Here is a 20,351-nt window from a genome sequence, read left to right as displayed (position 1 = left end):
TGAAATCCGTCATCACTCTAGACCAAAACCAGGCCGATATAAATAAATAATATTTTTTTGTTGAAGATGCTGGGAGTCCTAAGTGCGCAACCACTTAGTGACGGACCGAACCACTTGGGTTTAACTCAAAAAAAGAGGAGTCCGGGAACTACAAAGGAGGGAGTAAGTTGCTCTCCAAGTGCTTCGGCCCTTCACTAAGTGGGTGTGGACTTAGGACTCTCAGCATCCTCAACAAAAAAATATTATTATCAAGGAAATACACAAAAGCTTTTATACCTAAAGAAATAACCCAATCAAAAAATTTTAACAAAATCACGAAGTTACCTCGTTTAAAAGTTTGTTAAGGTTCATAGAAGTAATATAATTTCCACACGATTGTTGATATATGATTTACCCAATTTATAGTACGATTTGCTAAAACAATCCCCGGTTTCATTTTTGGCAATTTCCAGATGAGAATCAGCTAATTGTACAGATTTAAAGAAGAAATGATGGGCTCAAAACGGTAGACCAGTCTACCTTTCATCTAACCTCCCATTGTCACATTCATAATCAGGTCATTATGGATGAAGACGCACTTGTGACACGTGCCAACGAAGAACGAGAGCGTCTCTTCCTGCGCTATGAACGTGGCCGAGAAGCAGGAGCCGAAATAGATCCATGGGAAGATCCTGGTTTCGAAGTCTACCACCAAACGGATCGTTATGGATTCATACACGATAAACGTCTTCCACAAAAAATCGACCCAAATGAGGCTAAATTAAGAGCAGTGGAAATGGAGCGGGTGAAAAAGTGGTTAAAGATGTTAGGTCGGTGGAATAGCAAAGAAACTCAAGAAAAACTGCACAAAAGAATTTACAAAGGAATACCAGATAAACTCAGATCACAAGTATGGATGAAACTTTTGAATGTGGAGAAAACGATGGCAGAAAAGAAGGATGTTTATCAGAATATGTTGCGGTTAGCTCGACAATGGAGTACTGAGGCAAGACAAATCGACTCGGATGTCAATCGACAATTTCGTGAGCATTTGTTCTATCGAGAAAGGTACAGCATCAAGCAACGAAGTCTGTTCAATGTTCTAACAGCGTATAGCATGTATAACATGGAGGTGTGGTGTTTGGTAATTTAACAAGGTTTGCCTGTTCATTGCACGTTTACCTTTTTCAGGTTGGCTACTGTCAAGGAATGTCCGGTGTTGCAGGGGTTCTTCTCATGTACATGGACGAGGAAGAAGCATTTTGGGCATTAAGTACTCTTTTAGCTGATAAGAAATATGCAATGCACGGCCTATATATTGAAGGATTTCCGAAATTGACTCGATTAGTTCATCATCACGATCGAATCATCGAGAAATTTGTACCGAAATTGAAGAAACATTTTGACTGCTATAATTTAGACTCAATGATATACTCGCTCAAGTGGTTTTTTGTTATCTTCATCGAAAGGGTATGTGTGAAAATGGAAATTCAAATTTTGATTTTCAGTAAAATTGTTTTGTACTTTTGATCTCCAGATACCATTTAGTTTGTGTTTACGGGTTTGGGATATTTATCTTCTCGATGGGGAAAGAGTAGTTACCGCAATGGCATACACTATTCTTCGATTGCACCAGAAAAAATTATTAAAACTTAAAGATATGGATCTGCTTATACAGTATTTGCAGGTATGTATCATGAAATGGGAAGGTTTGATTATTGTCAGGTAATATTTTCGTACATGCATTAGACAAAACTCTACAAAGATTTTGGTTATGATGACGATTATGTAATTAAAACTCTTGAGCAATCAATGGAGGAATTGAAAAAAGTGAAGATGGATTTAGCTCCTTCACCATTAGAAATTGAATTTCCTAAGCGGCCATTTGGTGTATTTGTTGAGCCAACTTTTGAAAAGAAAATCGGTCGACGAAAGAATAGCTTTACAGAAAGAGAAAAGGATGTTACCGAAAAAGTAATATTAAGGTAAACTATATGACATATTTTTAATAGAATTACCGATCGATTGTGGCCGTTTAGGAGCGAGAAAACTCAACAGGAGTTAGCAGAGTCAACGATATCTGATGGCGGATTGGGGGGTTCTAACAGCCAAATAAATACAGGTATTTTGAAATTGTTGTCCGTGCTTTTTGTCCAATACGCATGTTGTTTGCTTCTCATTCATTTAAAAGTTAAGCTTAGATATTTCATAACACATTAGACAGCTTTAGGTATGTATATGTAAATAAAAGAAAATGAACCCGCCCAAAATATTTCACCTGGGCAACAGTGGCCCAAACTAATTCCTAAAATTTCTCTATTCTTGCTTCTTGCTTTTTTAGTCGCGTTTGTTAGAACATTAACTGTTTTTTAAGGTTTTGTTTGCAAAACAAAATCGGTTCAATATCCCATCGCTGTTGCCATCTGCTTATGGATCTCTCTCTTTCAGCTTTTTCCACCTGCGATAAGGGAGGGATGGACCTGGTATTGTAAATGTTCATCATTTCGGTTGCGTCAATCATCACCCCTAGGTATTTGATAACCGGTTTCGAAGTGATCACGTAACCACCCACACGAATATTAACCGTATTCCTCTTCCTACGATTGGTTATCAAGACCGCCTCCGTCTTTTGTGCCGCAAGGTCAATCTGAACCATCTCCAGCCACGCTTTTATGGCGCTAATGGTTTCGTTAGCGTACATTTCCACGTCTCAGGTTGTTTTGCGTCGACAACCACAGCTAGATCATCTGCGAAACCGATTATCGTGGCGCCCTTTGACACGGGAAGGACAACGACAGGCGAGAACCCAACACTGAGCCCTGTGGTACTCCCACGGTGGCGGTGTACTGCTTGGATCCCTCATCCGTGTAGTACCAAAGTGTCCTCTCCGAAAGGTAACTGCCGAGGAGCTTAGTCAAATAACTAGGGACACCTGTTTTAGCCAATGAGCTTTTTGTCCACTTCCAACTTACGGAATTGAACGCATTTTTGATGTTCAACGTCACCACAGCACAGCATTTTTTAGACGACATCGCGTCTCGAGCTAGCTTCAAAACAACGCCTACGGCGTCGATCGTTGAGTGGGCTTGACGAAATCCAAATTGTCGCTCCGATAGTCCATCCTTATATTCAATGATAGGGAGCAGTCTATTGTAGATGATCCTTTCGAGCGTCTTTCCTGCCGTGTCGATGAGGCAAATCGGTCGGTATGATGATGGGTGCCCTGCGTGCTTATTCTGCTTCGGGAGCAAAACTAGTTTTTGCCTCTTCCGTCGGTCGGGGAAAACTCCTTGTATCATGCAGGTTTCAAAAACGCTGATAAACCCGTCTGGTCTGGTCTTAACGGCGAGTTTAAGAGCTCTATTGGGAACAGCACCCAGACCGAGTGCTTTATTATCACCAATACTTCGGCAAATTTGCGCAAGTTTACGGCAGTTCACTTTCTTATCCAAAACAGTTGCCCAAACTGGAGCTGCGTAGAGTAGCAAATAGCTGACTACCCTAGAAAGCAGAAGATGTCGACTTTGTCTTGGCCCACCAATGTTCGGTAGTATCCTGAAGATCGTTGCAGCGATGGAAGACGCTTTAGTTGCGACGTACTCAATGTGTCTTTTCAAGTTGAGTCTTCCGTCAATAATTATTTGAGCGATAGTTGGGAGTAAATTCTTTTTTCGCCAACTTTAATTTTCACAGTTGTTGTTCTTCTTCTTCTCTTGCTAATGAGAACTACTTCTGTTTTATGTTCAGCAAGTGAAAGGCCAGAATTTCTCAACCTGGAATTGATCTCCCATATCGCTTCATTTGCATAGATCTCGATCTCGTCTTGATGCTTTGGAACCACTGTTATTCCGATATCATTGGCAAAGCCAAACGTTGTCCGGAAGGCGTAGCGCCAACACTCCATCATACATAACTTGCCACAGCAAGGGACCCAGGACAGAGCCCTGTGGCACCCCGCAAGTTGTCGGGAATATTTTTAGCCCATCGTCCGAGTCGCAGTAAAATCTCTCCCAAGGAGAAGCTCAACCACAATGCGTACAATGTACTTCAGGGCCTGTAACTTGTCGAGTGCCTCGATAATTTTTTTCCATTTTACACTATTGAACGCATTTTTTACGTCGAGGGTCATAACTACGCAGCATTTTCCTTCTTGTATTGCAGCCTGAGCCAAACCAGTCAACATGCTGATTGCGTCGACAGTTGATTTCGCCTTATGAAATTCGAATTGTTTGTCAGAAAGGCCTCCTTCCTTTGTCTGTTGTATATTACTCGTTCAAATAGTTTGCCAATGGTATTGACCAGACATATCGGTCTATATGAGGAGGAGTCACCCAGTGGTTTACCTGCCTTTGGAATGGGTATGAGCTTTTGTAGCTTCCATTGCTCGGGGAATTCTCCTTCCTTAAAGCATGTCGTGAAAACTTGGGCAAACATAGCTGACGCTGTCCTGGCTGCTACTTTCAGGGCAATATTAGGGATTCAATCCGGTCCTGGAGTCATTTTTTCAATTAAACTTTTCGCTGCGTCTAGAACCTCCTCACTTACCACTACCGGAACTTCGTCGGGATTTAAATGTACTGCAGGAAGACTTGTACAGTTCACATCTACTGGGAACAGAGTGTTCACTATATTTTGCAATAACTCTGGACAAGTAATCGGTGGGGAGCGCTCGCCTTTTAGTGATGACATCACCGACCTGTATGCGCCATCCCATGGGTCAGAGTCAACTTCAGTACACATCCGCTTGAAATGCTCGGATTTGCTCTTTGCGGTAGCTACTTGCAATTTTTTCCTTGCATTTTTTTGATTGCACGTGTAGCTCCTCGCACTCAGGTCGGTTTGTTCTGCGCTGGGAGCGTCTCCTAGTTTTGAGGCCCATTTTCTGACATTCCCCAATTTCTGAATTCCACCAAAAATTAGGGTTTCGTCTTCGGAAAGTGCTACGTCGAGGCATAGCAGTATCGCATACCCGTTGCAATTTTTCCACGACCTGTGAAACTTTTTTTTTGTGCCCTTCCCGATAGCAATGTATCTTCCAGAAGTACCTCCTTGCATCAAATTTCTTGGTTATCCAGCTCATCGTTATTCGTTTTAATGACTTCATAATATTCCTTTGCGAGGTTTGAAAGATGATAGCCTGATGATCGCTGTGTGTGTACTCCTCGTTGACACGCCACTGCAAGTCTCTGATTAGAGTATCACTGACGAAGGTGAGGTCTACCACAGATTTCAATTCTCCTCTCCGAAATGTGTTGGCTCCCCCAGAATTGGCAAGTACCACGTGCAAGTGCGAGAATGTCTCCAGCAATATTCGTCCTGTTGCGTTGGTTTCTCTGGTACCCTATTCTTCTGCCAATGCGTTGAAGTCGCCGGCTATTACTTTGGGATTGTAGCGACTTGCATTGAAGGATAGTTTCTCCAGCAATGACGTGAATTCCTCTAATGTGAGGCTCGGTGCTGCGTAACAGCTATAAATGTATACACCTCCAATCTTGGCACGGGTGAACCCGTCCTCTGAATGTTTTTTCGCATCTACTATAGCTTAACTTCCGCAGCTCCATATCGCCGCCTTACTGGTTCTGTCTCCATACTCCGCTATGCAGATTTTCGTATCGTTCGGATACAATGGCAACGTTGACGTTGTGTTCGGACACGCTTTGGGAAAGTAGGTCTTGGGCCGCTCGACAGTGATTCAGATTGAGTTGCATAAACTTCAGTTGACCTTAGTTATGAACGCCTTTCTGAACACTGGGCATTTACTGCTTCCTGCAATGTGGGCGCTGTCACTGCACAGAATAAGCACTTGGGCATTCCGTTGCAGTCCTTTGCAAAATGATCTTGTTCTCCACAATTGCGGCACAGATTTGATCTGTCTTGCGAGCTTGTGCAAGCTTTCTCTATGTGACCAACCTGCCAGCACTTATAGCATTTATGTACTGGACTCTGTTGCCGCAACCGACAGACCACCTATCCAATACGTACTTTGTCCACTGCAATCAATAGGAAGTCTGTCTGTCTGTCTGTCTGTCACACGCACTGTTCTCAAAAACGGCTATACCGATTGACATGAAATTTAGTGAGAAGGTGGAAACTGTGAACGCCCACACAGATTAGGGGGGAGGGGGTCCCCGCACATGCAAAAGGGGGCTGTCAAATTTTTTTTTCATCGAATATAGTCATGTTGAGCATCAAATGAAAGGTTTCGATTAGTACTTTTCAAAGCCGGTCTTAGTTTTGACATTTGTATGCAACACGGGGAGTGGGAGGGATGGAAAGTGATGATTTCTTCAACGGACCCATTCTCAGAAACTACCCAACCAACAAATCCGAAAAAAAATATGAGGCTACCTCTATATGGTGCCCAGGCCTCAAACCCCCCTCCCTCCCCCTAAGTTTATCCTACATTTATGAAAGTTTGTAGTAGTATAGAATATAATATGAAGCATGTTATCTCCTAGTTTGATCAAAATCATACTATTACTAACAAACAAAGGCTACGTACAAATGGGATAGTTCTGCACTCAAATATACTCACAGAAGAAGCAAACAAAACCTTTCATAACTGAAGGGCCGAGCTTCCGGTTTCCCGACTTGTTATATGCTTGGATTAAGGGAAGCTTAGAGATTTAACTACTTTTCGGTTTCACCCCAAATGGCACAATAGCAAAACACTATGATGAACTATGTACTATCGCATATTTGACCACTTTTTTCTACCACCGGCAACAACACTTCTTTCTTCATCGCTGTGAACTCGCGATAAGTTACGAAATGTACACAAATCAAAAGCATCTTCTTGGCAATGTACACATTTCATATGTATCGTACTTTGTATATTATCATCATCATTTGTACGCCCACGAAGACATACATATAAGGAACTTCCGGTCCTAACAATCTAACCTTACATTTATAGGTCATAACAATAATCTCAGGCAACACGTGAACTATGTAAAGCCGTTCCCTACCACTACTGGCAATTTTACTGCTACTACCACTGCTACTAAAAACAATTCAATGAATTCTTACGGAAACTTTTATAACTATAAGAAAGTTCTAGTTACTCGATTATAATATTTTAATAAGAATACAAAAAATATATATTTGAAGCAAATCTATAAAGTTTATTTAATTCCTGATTTGAAACGTTACGTGCTTAGCTTTAGTCTCGTGTCTGTAAAAAATTTACTAAATGATTTTAATGGCTTAAATGTCGACATTGAAACGTGTGACCTGCTTCAAGTGGAAAATGCTTCGTAAATATATACGCTTACACTTTATGTGATTCACAGGATTTCTTCATGATGGTTTCTAATAGATTTCTTTTTTCATTTCACGCAAGTTCACCTAGAGCTGAACAAAATTTTGCTACTTTTCTAACACACAAAAAACATGTAAACACTAAAGGTAGATCTACACATCAATGGGATTTAAAGGACGTATTATTCTTTGACATGATGAAAAAGATTGATTGGCACAGAAAAATGTGAGTTTCTAATTTTCAGAAAGTTGTCTCTAAATTGTGTGAAAATAACAACTTAAAATTGCTCCCAAAATGTTATGTAAAACATTCTGCTCTGATTCAGTCCTGTTGATTTCACAGATAAATGAATAACGGTGTGTATTTACTGTAGCTAACTAAATAAATTACTATTTCTAATAAAATATTTGGTTGGGGAAAAAGTAATGTCGTATTTGTAATCGAATTTTAACGCTTTATGCATCGTTTTGTTCGCAAACTTGCCATTTAGAAGGCAACTCCTATTATCCCCCTCTTATACCCCCCCCCCCCCCCCTTATTTGCAAAAAACTCAGCCTGTTTTCGCAAGTCTCTTTCGATGCGAACTTAGTAGCACCAAGAGCGTTTTGCATGGACCGGAAGAGATGGTAATCACTTGGTGCCAGATCCGGACTATACATTGGGGGCGATAGGACATCCCATTCGAGCTCCCGTAGCTTCTGGGGGATCATCAAAGATGTCTGAGGCCGAGCGTTGACCTGGCGGAACACACTATTCCTATTGACCAATTCTGGGCACTTCTGGTCGATCGCCTGCTTCAAACGGTCGAGTTACTCACAGTAGCGGACCGAATTGCGGGCTAGTCATAGTTGACCAGCTCATAGTGGATGACTCCCTTCCACTCCCACCAAACACACAGCGAAACCTGGTTTGGGCCAGTTCGCCGCGCATCGGCCACGAGATTTTCGTACGTGATCCACTTTTTATCATCAGTCACCATCCGCTTCAAAAATGGATTGAATTCTGACAAATTCTGGCCGCTTCTGGTCAATTCACTGTTTCAAACCGAATTGAGGATCTGGCCATAGTTGAGCAGCTCATAGTGAATGATTCCCTTCCAATCCCACCAAACACTCAGCAAAACCTTCCTGGCCGTCAATCCGGGCTTGGTGATGGTTTGGACTGGCTCGCCGTGCTTCCACCACGATCTTTTCCGCTTGAGGTTTTCGTGCGCGATCCACTTTTCATCATCAGTCACCATCCGCTTCAAAAATCGGTCGAATTCGTTCCATTTCAGTAGTGAATCGCAGGCGTTGATTCGGTCCAACAGGTTTTTTTCCGTCAACTCGTGTGGCACCCAAACATCCAGCCTTTTTTTGGAATCCAATCTTCTGGAAATGGTTCCAAACGGTTTTATGGTCCTTATCCAGTTCCTGGCAAATCGAGCGAATGCTCACATGCCGGTCTACTTGGATGATTTCGACGATTTTATCGGTTTCTACGACGATTGGCCTACCAGTACGGGGTGTATCTTCGACATCCACTACACAAGAACAAAATCGATCGAACCAACGCTGTGCTGTGCGAATCGTTACAGTATCGGACTCATAAACTTCACAAATTTTTTTGGCCGCCTTCGTTGCATTTTTAAGGTTTTGTGTAAAACAAAACCTTATTAAAATCGATTCAATGTCTGTCTGTCTGTCACACGCATTTTTCTCCAAAACGGCTGAACCGATCCGAACGAAATTTGGTGGACAGATGGGAACTACGAAATCCCACGCATACAGCGAGTGGCATAAATTTAGGTGGAGTTTAAAGGGGGGCTCCCCATACATGCAAAGGAGGGATTCAAAAATTTTTTTCCCCGGATATAGGTGTGTAGGGTATCAAATGAAAGGTCTCGATTTGTACTTTCCGAAACTGACATTAGTTCTGGCATAAATTGCAAAGTGCGTGAGTAAGGAGGCGAAATGTACGCATTTGAAGTGAGACAGGACTCATTTTTGGAAACTACCCAACCCAAAAATCCGAAAAAAATCAGGGTGGTGCACCTAGATGAAATCTAGGCCTCAAAATATGTTCCATTCCGATATCTGCTCAAATAAACTTACTAATAGTATATTACTACTTTTTAGAAATTTACTGAAAACCCCCCTTAAATTCATCCTAGGACTTCCGGATTCTGTACCAGCATAGGGGACAATATTTCGCATATATGTGCTAAATTTCATGGAAATCAGGCAACTAACGCCAAAGTTATAGCAGTTCACACTTAGCAATTTCGCGCGAGTTTACTGCTTCCAAAGCCATGCAAATCGGATGCTGACGTCATAATTACCCGGAATAATTGACATTCGTGTGGAATATTAAAGTCACATTTATGAAGAATCTATTTATCCGCAGCTCTTTTTAAGGTTTTGTGTAAAACACTTATGTGAAATCTAATCTTCGAGAGATGTCCCATTCGTGCCAATTAACAGCATTCTAAGTCATACAAATAAGATGCTGACGTCATAATTAACGAGAATAATTGACATTCGAGTGAAATATTAAAATTCCTTCCAAGAAGAATCTAGTTCTCCCTAGCCCTTTTTTATATTTGATGTTGGTTAAATTGTTGGCATTTGCTAATAATATTAAACTCATAATAATAATAAACAGGGGCGGTTGACCATTATCAACACAGGGCTTTCCATCAAATGATTTATTTAAATCACTTTCTAGAAAATAGAGGGCAATGGAATTTTTAGCTATATTACACGGAGCTGTCGTGCACTCGTCGCTCCTCACATCTTTTTCTTTTTGTTCAGCCATCAGTTCACAAGCGGGGTCGGCCTGTGGTGATCGGTTTCGTCATTTTATTTTATCAAATGCCTGATCAGGATGTAATCTTGAGACCTTTAAATCCCCATCCAGCATATTAAACCACCATTGTTTTGGCCGGATTTTTGGTTGCTTACCATTGTTTTTGATGTTGTGACCAATACTGGTCGTTGAATTCTCGTTAGTGTGAATTACGTGACCACACCATCGAAAACGCCCCTCTTGCAGTTTTTCCACGATCGGTGCAAACCCGTTCGATCGCGGATATTCTCATTTCAGACCTAATCAAAACGTGTCACGCCACCAGTGCAACTTCTTCGTCCCCATTACCGCAAGACGCCGTTCATTGACCTTTATAGTCGGCCAATACTCAGAACTATAGAGAGCGGCAGACGGACGACATTGCAGTAAATTTTAAATTTGGGACGTGCGCTGATACGTCGATCACAAAGAACACCAGTTGGGGAATGCCACTTCATCCAGGTTGCGTTAATGTGTGAAATAATTTCATGACGCAGTTCTCCATTGGCAGATAGCATTGACTCGAGAGATTTAAATCGTTGAGTTCTGGCAATAGCAGTAACCTGCCCCTCGAGATATTTAAATCGCTGAGTTTTGGCAATGTCGGCAACCTGCCCTTCGAGATATTTAAATCGCTCAGTTCTGGCAATGGCAGTAACCTGCCCAGAACTGAACGATTTCAATATCTCGGGTCAATGCTATAAGCCAATGGAGATCTACGTTATGCTCCTCACATAGGGAAACACAAAACCTTTTATACCTGAAGCGTCAAGCTTCCGGTTTCCCGACTTGTTACCTTTCAGGTAGCAAAAATGTAAAATATGACGAATTTCTTCCTTGGTGGACTCCATCTTTGACGCGCTTTAACTTGAGACTGAAACGTACGATGATAAAACTGTCAAAGAGACGCCTGTAGCCCAGATTGTCGTCTTCAAATCGCCGTATAGTATGACCCGATGCGATAAGTACAACACAAGATCTGTTTAAGTGGCGCCATCTATTGACAAAATACGACATTACTTTTTCTCCAACCTAATATTTTGCAAAGCCCAAAACTCTTATAGAAATCGTTACTGGAAGAAGCAGCAGTAGGAGAGGAATATTTTATCAGTTAACCCTTGTGGGACCCTGAATGTTTCATTATCCACTAGAATTTTCTGCGAAATGTCATCAGAAGGATTTGCATTGATCTAGCTCGTTTATCAGGGATATCAGACCATCAGAAGCGTTACTTTGTTAATAATTTAATAACTCTCTGATGGTGATGATTTTAGAGTATCAGTTTAATAGTGAGTTTATCTCACTCATTTTCTTGGGGGCAGCGGCTCCTTTGTTCAGGGCTTTGTCGCAAACAGTCAACTTTCGGCAATTCCACAACAACGCATAACCTTTCCTGATTATCGTGACCAAATTATATAATAAACCACGTTCATAAAATGGACTTAGGTCAGCCCTTATGCTCGAAAATGATTTGCACAAATATAAATTTGCTTTTGTATTTCGTTTTTTTTTAACCATGATAATGGGTAGCTTTAATATTATACAATTAAATGATATTTGTAAAAAATATATATATATGGAAATTCTATATATAAAAAAAACACTTTTCTATTAAATAACACTAAAGCTTCAGTAAATGCGGAGAATTGGGAATTCATGCGCATCTACAAAGCACTGCCATCCCGTTTGCATGCACGGGATAAACGAGTTATGAGCGTATTGGATACATCCGATCAATATTCCTCACTTCCGACACGTTTTTTGCATGGTATTGTTATTTTCTATTTTACTAAAAAAATATATATTTTAAATATCTAATTGCGCTCCATACTCTAAAAGTTGACTCTTTTCTTCATAAACACAATTTATTTCTTATCGGTGCCAACTTGGTTTGCTTTCTATTCATCGTACATCGCAAAATGGTTTTATCAAACAATAATATAGGCAACATACCCGAATCCGAGGATGGCTGTTCGTTGTTGGGTAGCTCGAGGAAGTCATTAGCAGATACATCAGTCACGTCCACTGCAGATTTAAGTGTATTTTCAATTGGTCAACGATCACAACAATATGATATATGTGCTGATGATATGCAAAGTGTTCATAGTGATGGCGAGGGCGGAGGTGAAAGTAGCCCCGGGTAAGTCTTTTACTAGATATTAACATTAAGAATTATCAAGCGAATTTTTTAATATATACATGTCTTTTCTTTCTTTCTCTTCTATTTTGATTTTGTCTAAAGTTTACGTAAAAACAAAGGATAGAAATTTATCGTTACTACGAAACATCTTAATTTTAATGTTTTGATCAAGTGAGTTGAAATAGAACGGTTAGATGATAAATGTTGCATATACATACTAAGGCATTGTTGTTAGCAATTGCATTGTTCATCTGTTCGATCGAAATATATGGACTGAATTATGTTATTTAGATTCTCGATTTTGAGAATACAATCAAGTTCAGCTTTAGTTCATTTATGTATTGGCTTCGAATTTTAAGGCTACTTAGCAATCTGATAAAAAAAAATGTTAAACCATACGATCATCTTTGACATGCGTTTTTAAAATTTACGACAAGATCAGGGCCCGTTCAGAAAAATTTATCAATTGGTTTTCAACTTACAATCTTTCTCCCTTAATGGATATTTTAAAAATGTAAATAATCATCTAAACCAGATGCTGTGGGACTTACGAGTCCATCGGCTTCATTTCAGTTGAAGACAATGGCACTAAATCCGGTTGCATTTGTAGCAAAAAGGGTAGCTCATCTCCACATGTAAGGGTGACCAAGCCTTTGATCGCTTGAAATAAAATAACTTAAGTTTTTCTTGTCACTTTATCTTATTTAAGTATTTTTCGTAATTCTGAGTAAATTTATCAATCTTTTGATGAAAGTGATTCTGCCTCTTTTATCTGCCCACTCCATTAATTTGGTGATATCAAATTCTCTCTCATAATCGTGTACAGTTTTACCCTGACTATCATAGGTAACCTTGAAGTCAATAAAGAAATAGTGCAATTTCTGAACATATTCCAGCAACACAATAACTCTTTATTACAAACATTTGCAATTGTTCTAATTTATCCCCTTGGGAGCGAATATACTTTTCCCACCAGTGTTTCCATTGTTCCATGCATCTGAAAAACTATTTTTTCATAGATGCTGTTCAGCTGTTCCAGCGTTTATTCCTGGATCTTCTCTTATTGTCTCAAACCGCTATCAATTCATTGGGTACCTGAGAACAGCTAGAAGTCAGACGGAGCCAGGTCAGGAGAATAGGAAGTATGTGGAACGGTTGTCATTGATTTTTTGGAAAAAAAACTTGCGAATGAGGAGTGCAGTGTGACAAGGCACGTTGACGTGGTGGAAAAACCACAATTCTGGCACAATTCTATTGGCATAAAGTTCTCAGTGTTGGAGGAGGTATCGATAACGATTGATTGTTTCATCTTGTTGGAATATCATGATGGATGACACCCTTCGAATCGAAGAAAACAGTGAGCATCACTTTAACGGTTGATCACACCTGCCAAGCTTTTTTAATCTTGGTAAATTTTTTAACTTCCATTGGGACGACTGCACCTTGATTGTCTGATTTTTGAGTAGCTCATCAAAATATTGAACTCATTGCTCCAATATTCGCATACATTCGGAAATCAGATTTCGCTTTTTTCGCGGCAGGAGAAACATATGTCGTCATCCTGCTGATTTGTTAGTAAAACTTCCGCCCCCATGCGGCTGCTCCCTGTATTTCTCAAGTTTCTTTTCCCAAGTTTCTTTTTTCTGTCTGTGAAGTCGCATATCCGCTCCACGGAGTTAGTTATAGGTAGCTACTCGTACTGGCGTTCTCTTTAATTACTGTGTTGCACGGTATGCATTTTTCCGTTCCATTTTTTTATGTAATACACGTACCGATCCATTTTTTAATTTGCTTATAAGTCGAACATGTTGGCCCGTGCTTGCTTGGGGTTGCCGTTGCGGATCCGCTTTTCATCGCCAGTGACGATAGGATGCAAAAAGCCGTTTTTCATTGAAGCAGAAATAAAACAGCGTGAGGAACGCACTGGCCCGCCGAACATTGAATGGTGGCGATTTTGTGAGAAGAAAGAAAAAATGATCTCACTTACGCGATTACCAACCATTACGAATGTGGAAGAATCATGGAACCAAATTAAAGAAACGATCCACAAAGCGGCCTCCGCAACCTTCGTGGTCACCAAGCCAGGTAAGCGGTACATCAATCGAGATACTTGGCTTTGAAATGACGACGTTGAAATGAAGGTACGTGAAAAGACACGCCTCTATCACAAGTTCAAAAAGATAAAACCCTGGCCAATTGGTAAATTTATAAGAATGCCAACCGAAAAGCTAAGAAAGCGACCGATGTCACACGAGCGGTTCATTACAAAGATCTTTACGATAAACTGAACACTCGGGAGGGTGACAGAGATATGTATTGACTTGCCAGAAGCCGACACAAACGCACACAGGATATGTCGCGCCATGTTTTTGTTTCTGCATGACGTAGGCGTAAAGTGCTTTAAGCATGTCGTGAAAGATTTTGATCAAGAAAGCCTGAAACCGCGAATGCACAAACTGGCCGGTCACCGAAGAATCTAATAATTATTTATTCCTTTTGTTGTTGTAATGTAAGTTCGTATCTTTTATACAATTTATTACAACTTGTTGTAGATCTGCGTTGTTTTTTTTTTTTCAATCACCAAAAATTTTTTAATCTTGCAATGATACGGTATGTGAAAATAAAAACTGTTAAAACCTGAAAATCGACATTTTAGGCATTTCGGAAACCATCTGTTTCCCTCTTCAGTGCGACATCTTCTGGAAAAAGTCTGATTTTTAGCCAAAAAGTTTAAGGAATTAAAAAGTTACACCGTCTCCGTCGCTAGTAGTCATTTTATTAAGAAAATATCGAAACTTCGGGAACAACTTGTTCCATTCTTCAGTGCACGGGTGTATATTGGCTGATGTCAACAAAATTGAAATGGGTATTCTAATTGTAAATTGATTAATTATAATATCTTATTGAAACCTACCTAAGGGGGAGCTGCAGTTACCTAAATCGGAATTGAATCCAGCATTTTCAGGATAGCTAAGCGGTTAGAGTACAAGGCTGTCGTACGGAAGGTCCCGATTCAAATCTCACTGGTGGCAGTAGAATTTGTATCGCGATTTGACGTCGGAAACCAGTTGACTCAGCTGTGAATGAGTACCTGAATCAAATCAGGTTAATAATCTCGGGCGAGCGCAATGCCGACCACATTGCCTCCTACAGGGTACTGTAATCCTGTAGTATACTTGAATCAAATGCTCTAACATACTTCAAGGCCCTAATCCAATTGAATTGTTGCGCCAACGGTTAGTATTATTATTTTCAGGTTGCCTACTAATTCACAGGTGTTCGTACGCATCTACCAAAGTACGACATGTCCTCCTGGCCGGCCCGCTGCTAAGGAGTTTCCTCGCATATTGTTCGGGGACTTCCAGCATGGCGAGTTTTTGGCCTCGAGCATTTACAGAGGTGATACCTATCCAGGCATTGGTTACCTCTGGACATTCACGCTTTATCGCCTCCTCCATTTCGACCTTTTCTGTGGAGCTATCAAAATCCCGGATTTCTAGAGAACACATGGGCTCTAGGCTAGAAATAAGAACCTCCTCCCCAATAATCTCTTGACCGCTTTGCAGAACGTACTCTTGCTAATCTTCTTCGGGTCCAGTGCGACGAGGACTCCACGACTCCTCGTTTTACGTACGGAAGATACCTATGCTCCGTTGTCTTCGGGTGTCATCCTGCAGCGGATTTCACTAAGGACTTCCGCAAATGTCTTGCCTTCCGTGGGTTTAATGAGCAGAGCCGATGGTCTAGTCCTTCTTCATTTCCTCGTCTTTTCTGGCTTTTGGTTTGCAGCTTCCTTGTCTTTGGACAGACGGGTCTCTGGCGACGTAGTCAGTTGTTTCGCTTTTTTCGCTTTCTTTTTTTAGGCCCTGAAAATTACTTAGATAAAGTCTCCATCAGGCACGTCGTCCTCTTTCCACTCCTCAGTTCGCTTTGCAGTGGGCTATCTGCGATCCGTTTGGCGCAAGCAGTGGGATATACGGCTGTTTCTGCTCTCCACGTTCGCCTATAGAAGGAGATGCTGTCCAATAGTTTCTCCTACAGTTCTATTAGACTGTTTTTGACGCCTTTGCTGACGTTCCTCTGGAGGAACGTTGCGAACTGTATACGCTTGACCACTGATAAGCCTTTCCTCTTCGGCTCTAGCTAGAACAGTCAGTCGCGCCGTTTGATAAGGCTTCCTCTTTATTTTGGCATCCCGGTGTCACATAGGGTCACATAGGCTCTTCCTCCGTCGCTGATTCGTCGACGACAAATCAGCGCTCGCTCGGGGCAACGCGGTGTACTAACACTTGTTCAATGCACACTATCTGACCAGGGTTCCGAAGGGGCTGGCTCCCGATACACATCACAACTGCTACCTTAGCAGAGCTAGGCTTACATCACTCCATCGACGTCGACGGCTCCGGAGACTCCCAATGTGTCCCGAAGTGTACCTGTCATTCGCGGTTTGCTCTTCATCGAGAGGCTTTGTCAACGCTACTATCTAGGACGCAGGTATACTGGCAACTCTAACTCATAACTACTGAAAGGTCCTTAGGTTAGGATCTAATTCTTGGTAAGGAAGGATTAGGCATGCGTAGTTGAGACGGATTAAACACAACCAGGACGGATTCTTTTAGTGTTTTCTCCGCCCTTTCGATTGAGGCCGGCAAGGGGCTATTACGAAGTTCAAAATAGTTCCCTCCCGTGACCTTTTCCATTACCAGCTCTTCGTATTGTTGCTTGTCCATAATTACTATGAAATTGCTTTTATCAACCTTCAGCTAATGACAAGGTTTTCCTTGAGGCTCTTAACAATCTGAGCTTCTCTGCGGTTGCACACGGCCTGTCTGTGCTTGCTCGTTGGTAACACTTTAGCAACTTCGTATCTGATTTCCTCTCTCACATCACTCGCCATTAATTTAATAGCTTCTTCGACATCAAACGCTGTATTTTCCGCCTGAAAATTTGATTTTATGGCATAATACCAACCTTTATTCAGCAGTTACATTTCTTATTCTGTAAACATCGTTGAGGACTTGTTGATAATACAATTTGGGATTCCGCGCACAGTCGCTTTTTTAGATAGGCCCTCGCTGTGTGTTCTTGCACCATTAGTATATAATTTTGTTCACATCAGCCATTATACACCCATGCACTGAAGAAGAGAACAAGTTGTTCTTGTAATATCGATATTTGCTTAATCAAATAATCACTACTAGCGACGGAGACGGTGTTATGTTTTAATTCCTTAATCCTTTTTTACTTACACTAATTCTATGAAAGTGAAAATAAAGTAGAACTCTGGTTGTCGCTTCTAAAAAAATTAACGCCCTGAAGGAAAAATCATTATGTTTATTATCATTTTCTAAATCGTACAATAAGAAATTTCATCAATTTGGAAAAACAATTTCTGAACAGACCTTGAATTTATAAGTTCTGTTTCTACACTTATTCCTCTCATTTAGTAAGTACTCAACATTCTATGTTGAAATGTCCATTAAAATACGTGGAATGTATTCTCGTCTCTTGTATAACGTTTGTTTATTTCCCTTTATATTTCAGATCTGCCTTCGGTTCGTTAAGTATTGTGGGTCGGACACCGTCCGCTATGATGATTACTCCAACGCCTCGAGCAATATCACCACAGGATATTGTTCGTATATATGTACCTCCACCGCCGCCCGAAGAACTAGATTCGAGGTCAAAAAATAGCTCATCGCAAAACATTACATCGCGAACGCAGTCACCAACAACAAGTACCTTGAATAAATCACCAGCGATCAAATCTAGTGGGATTTCAACAAGTAATGTTGATGATTCAATCAACACAATTAGTACGGCCAGTGTAGCTAGTATTGGTAATGAAAGTGGTGGAGAAAGTAGCTGCGATCGTGGTGGAGACGGTGTTGGTAGCGGTAGCGGCGGCACCGGCATCAGTTCGGGTGGAAGCAAAAGGAATTCCATCGCATCGGGCGATTTAACGCCTGTACGGCGATCATATATTTATCGGTCAGAAGAGGAGCTTACGTATAATGGTCAGAAATCCTCATCCTCTTCGCGAAGGGGAAGTTTATCTAGAAAGAGTCCATCCTTATTTACCAATCCTCATGTTGTTATGGATTGTGAACATTTGAAAAGTAAGCAACGCTCCATAAACGGCTCTGATGATCAAATACACCGGAATAGCACCGCTCAAATCGAGCACAGCTTCGAAAGCTTAAGACGAGCAAAAGTCATGACTTCATTTGAAGAATTAGCTCGATTACAGAAAGAAAAAAATCAAAAGTACGGTTATAACATTGATAATCGAATGACACGTAGTGCTTACTGTGGCGACACAACCACCACAACTTCAGAAGACGAAGATTTCTCGCCAAGAAGTAAGTATCGATACGACTCGGATATTCAGTACAGGAAGCTAGCAACATCCCCGAGTGCAGTTGATATAGATTTCATTCAATCGTCACCAGACCTACATTATAGTAGAAATGTAAATGTGAATGCCTTACAAAAGAAGTCTGATAATTCCGATGAATATTCATCCTCTAGTCCGAACGTGAAGTCTGTGCTGACGACTCCAGTTAATGAACAGATTCCGTCAATGACAATGGCAATGACTATGGTTTCATCACAGTCCAACCAGAAATTGTTAACATCAGGCGAAACAACACCAACTATTCTTCATAACACATCGACAAAGCTTATGCAATTGACATCCACGAAAGTAGAAACCATGACAATAACCGAGAATAGGCAACGGCTCGAAGAGTCGCATCCCAAAAGCAGTACAAATCGTTATAGTGCTCCGACACCAATCGAAACCATTGAATATGAAAGTATTTTCAATAACACACCTCATAATCCAGTGAATGCCTCGAAAATGAAAAAGAATTCCAGTGACTTAACAAATGCTAGTTCCATACAAGTTGTCTCCCATAACAAATCTGAAAATCGTTTTCGTCCACGTGTTCATAGCAGTTCAGATCGTGATAGCCAGCAGCAATATGTACAATTTAAAACCAATTACTCGGCAACAACATCATCAGTAACTGCAACAGCTTTAATATCGCCAAATGCAAGTAACAGGCATGAAAATTTTTCAAACAATGTTAACAATATTAGCCGTAGTAGCGCCAATGGCGACAGCAATACTAGTGTTAATCAAGGATTAGGTGAAACTAGTGAAATTAGCAACATACATGTCAACAATGATTTCGATAGGAAAATAGCTGCATCAATTGGTGGTCCATACGATTATAAGAGTCACAGCAATAATAGCAGTCACAGTAGTCACAATAATTCTAATCGTGAAATGAATAAAATTCGTATTAAAGTTCATCAGAATCAGGTGGATTGAATATGGTGAGGAAAAGAGGAAAAGGTGCGCTTTCATCAGTTTACGAAAAGTCTATCTTGAATTCATTAGCTGATTAAATGGATTAGAATGGGATACAATCAACATTTAACAATGCGGATGCAGTCCCGGAAAAAAGACTACCTAGAGGAGATTCGTTTTCCGATGCATTGCTTGAATTTATACGGTGTAAGAAAAGCACTGCTCTTTTTCGAAGTTTTTCAATCACTTGCGCGTGAAGAGTTCATCATTTCGATGGTGTTGGTGTTGCGTATGTGAAGGATGAGGTGAGGAGACAAGCGTCATCGACATGCCCGCCAATTGACTACCCGGTTCGTAACCCGCATGCATATCATCACATTCCGTAGCCAGAAACTCGATTTGCTCCTCGAATATGTAGCATAGTCCTCTGAGTACCGCCAATTACCGCTCTAACCCTCCTTCCCGGACCAACCCAACACAGTCCAATAACGGGTGTATCATTTATTTTGGCACTAACTTCAAAAGAGCATGTCATTCGAAAACAAACAATCGATTTGAAAAATCCTTTTAATCGTACTTTATTCTGTTCATGATTCGTCGAAAAATACATTTACAGTACACTTAATGGACCATGGTCCTCGATTTTTCGTAGTGTGGAGCGAATGTTCCGAATCAGGTTTTGGCGGACCGATGGATCGATTTCCTTCAACTTTCTCTTAATTCGATCAATCAAATGTTGCTCGTTTCGAGCCTCCCAGCCACCGTCGTAGACCATACGCTTGAGAACTGCCCAAAAATTTTCGATTGGACGTGCCTGAGGTACGTTT

The 20,351-nt window shown here is 40.9% G+C and overlaps 1 protein-coding gene across 2 annotated transcripts in view; it reads left to right on the top strand.

The window, feature by feature from the left end:
* LOC119654610 overlaps positions 1-19,548 on the top strand; it is a 28,502-nt gene extending 8,954 nt beyond the window's left edge. The window contains exons 2-9 of one of the 2 annotated variants that reach the window (XM_038060080.1): positions 453-1,111; positions 1,171-1,449; positions 1,517-1,666; positions 1,729-1,964; positions 2,019-2,101; positions 11,694-11,834; positions 12,011-12,206; positions 17,751-19,548. In XM_038060080.1, the coding sequence (XP_037916008.1) occupies positions 563-1,111; positions 1,171-1,449; positions 1,517-1,666; positions 1,729-1,964; positions 2,019-2,101; positions 11,694-11,834; positions 12,011-12,206; positions 17,751-19,545 (3,429 nt within the window). In that variant the 5' untranslated portion in view covers positions 453-562 and the 3' untranslated portion in view covers positions 19,546-19,548. Of the gene's footprint in view, positions 1-452; positions 1,112-1,170; positions 1,450-1,516; positions 1,667-1,728; positions 1,965-2,018; positions 2,102-11,693; positions 11,835-12,010; positions 12,207-17,750 lie in introns of those variants that run through there. The other variant, XM_038060081.1, reaches the window with a different exon arrangement.
* The last annotated feature ends 803 nt before the right edge of the window (positions 19,549-20,351 follow it).

This window comes from Hermetia illucens, chromosome 4 (assembly GCF_905115235.1).
Source record: "Hermetia illucens chromosome 4, iHerIll2.2.curated.20191125, whole genome shotgun sequence".
NCBI lineage: Eukaryota > Metazoa > Arthropoda > Insecta > Diptera > Stratiomyidae > Hermetia > Hermetia illucens.
This window is presented reverse-complemented; position numbering and strand designations above follow the sequence as displayed.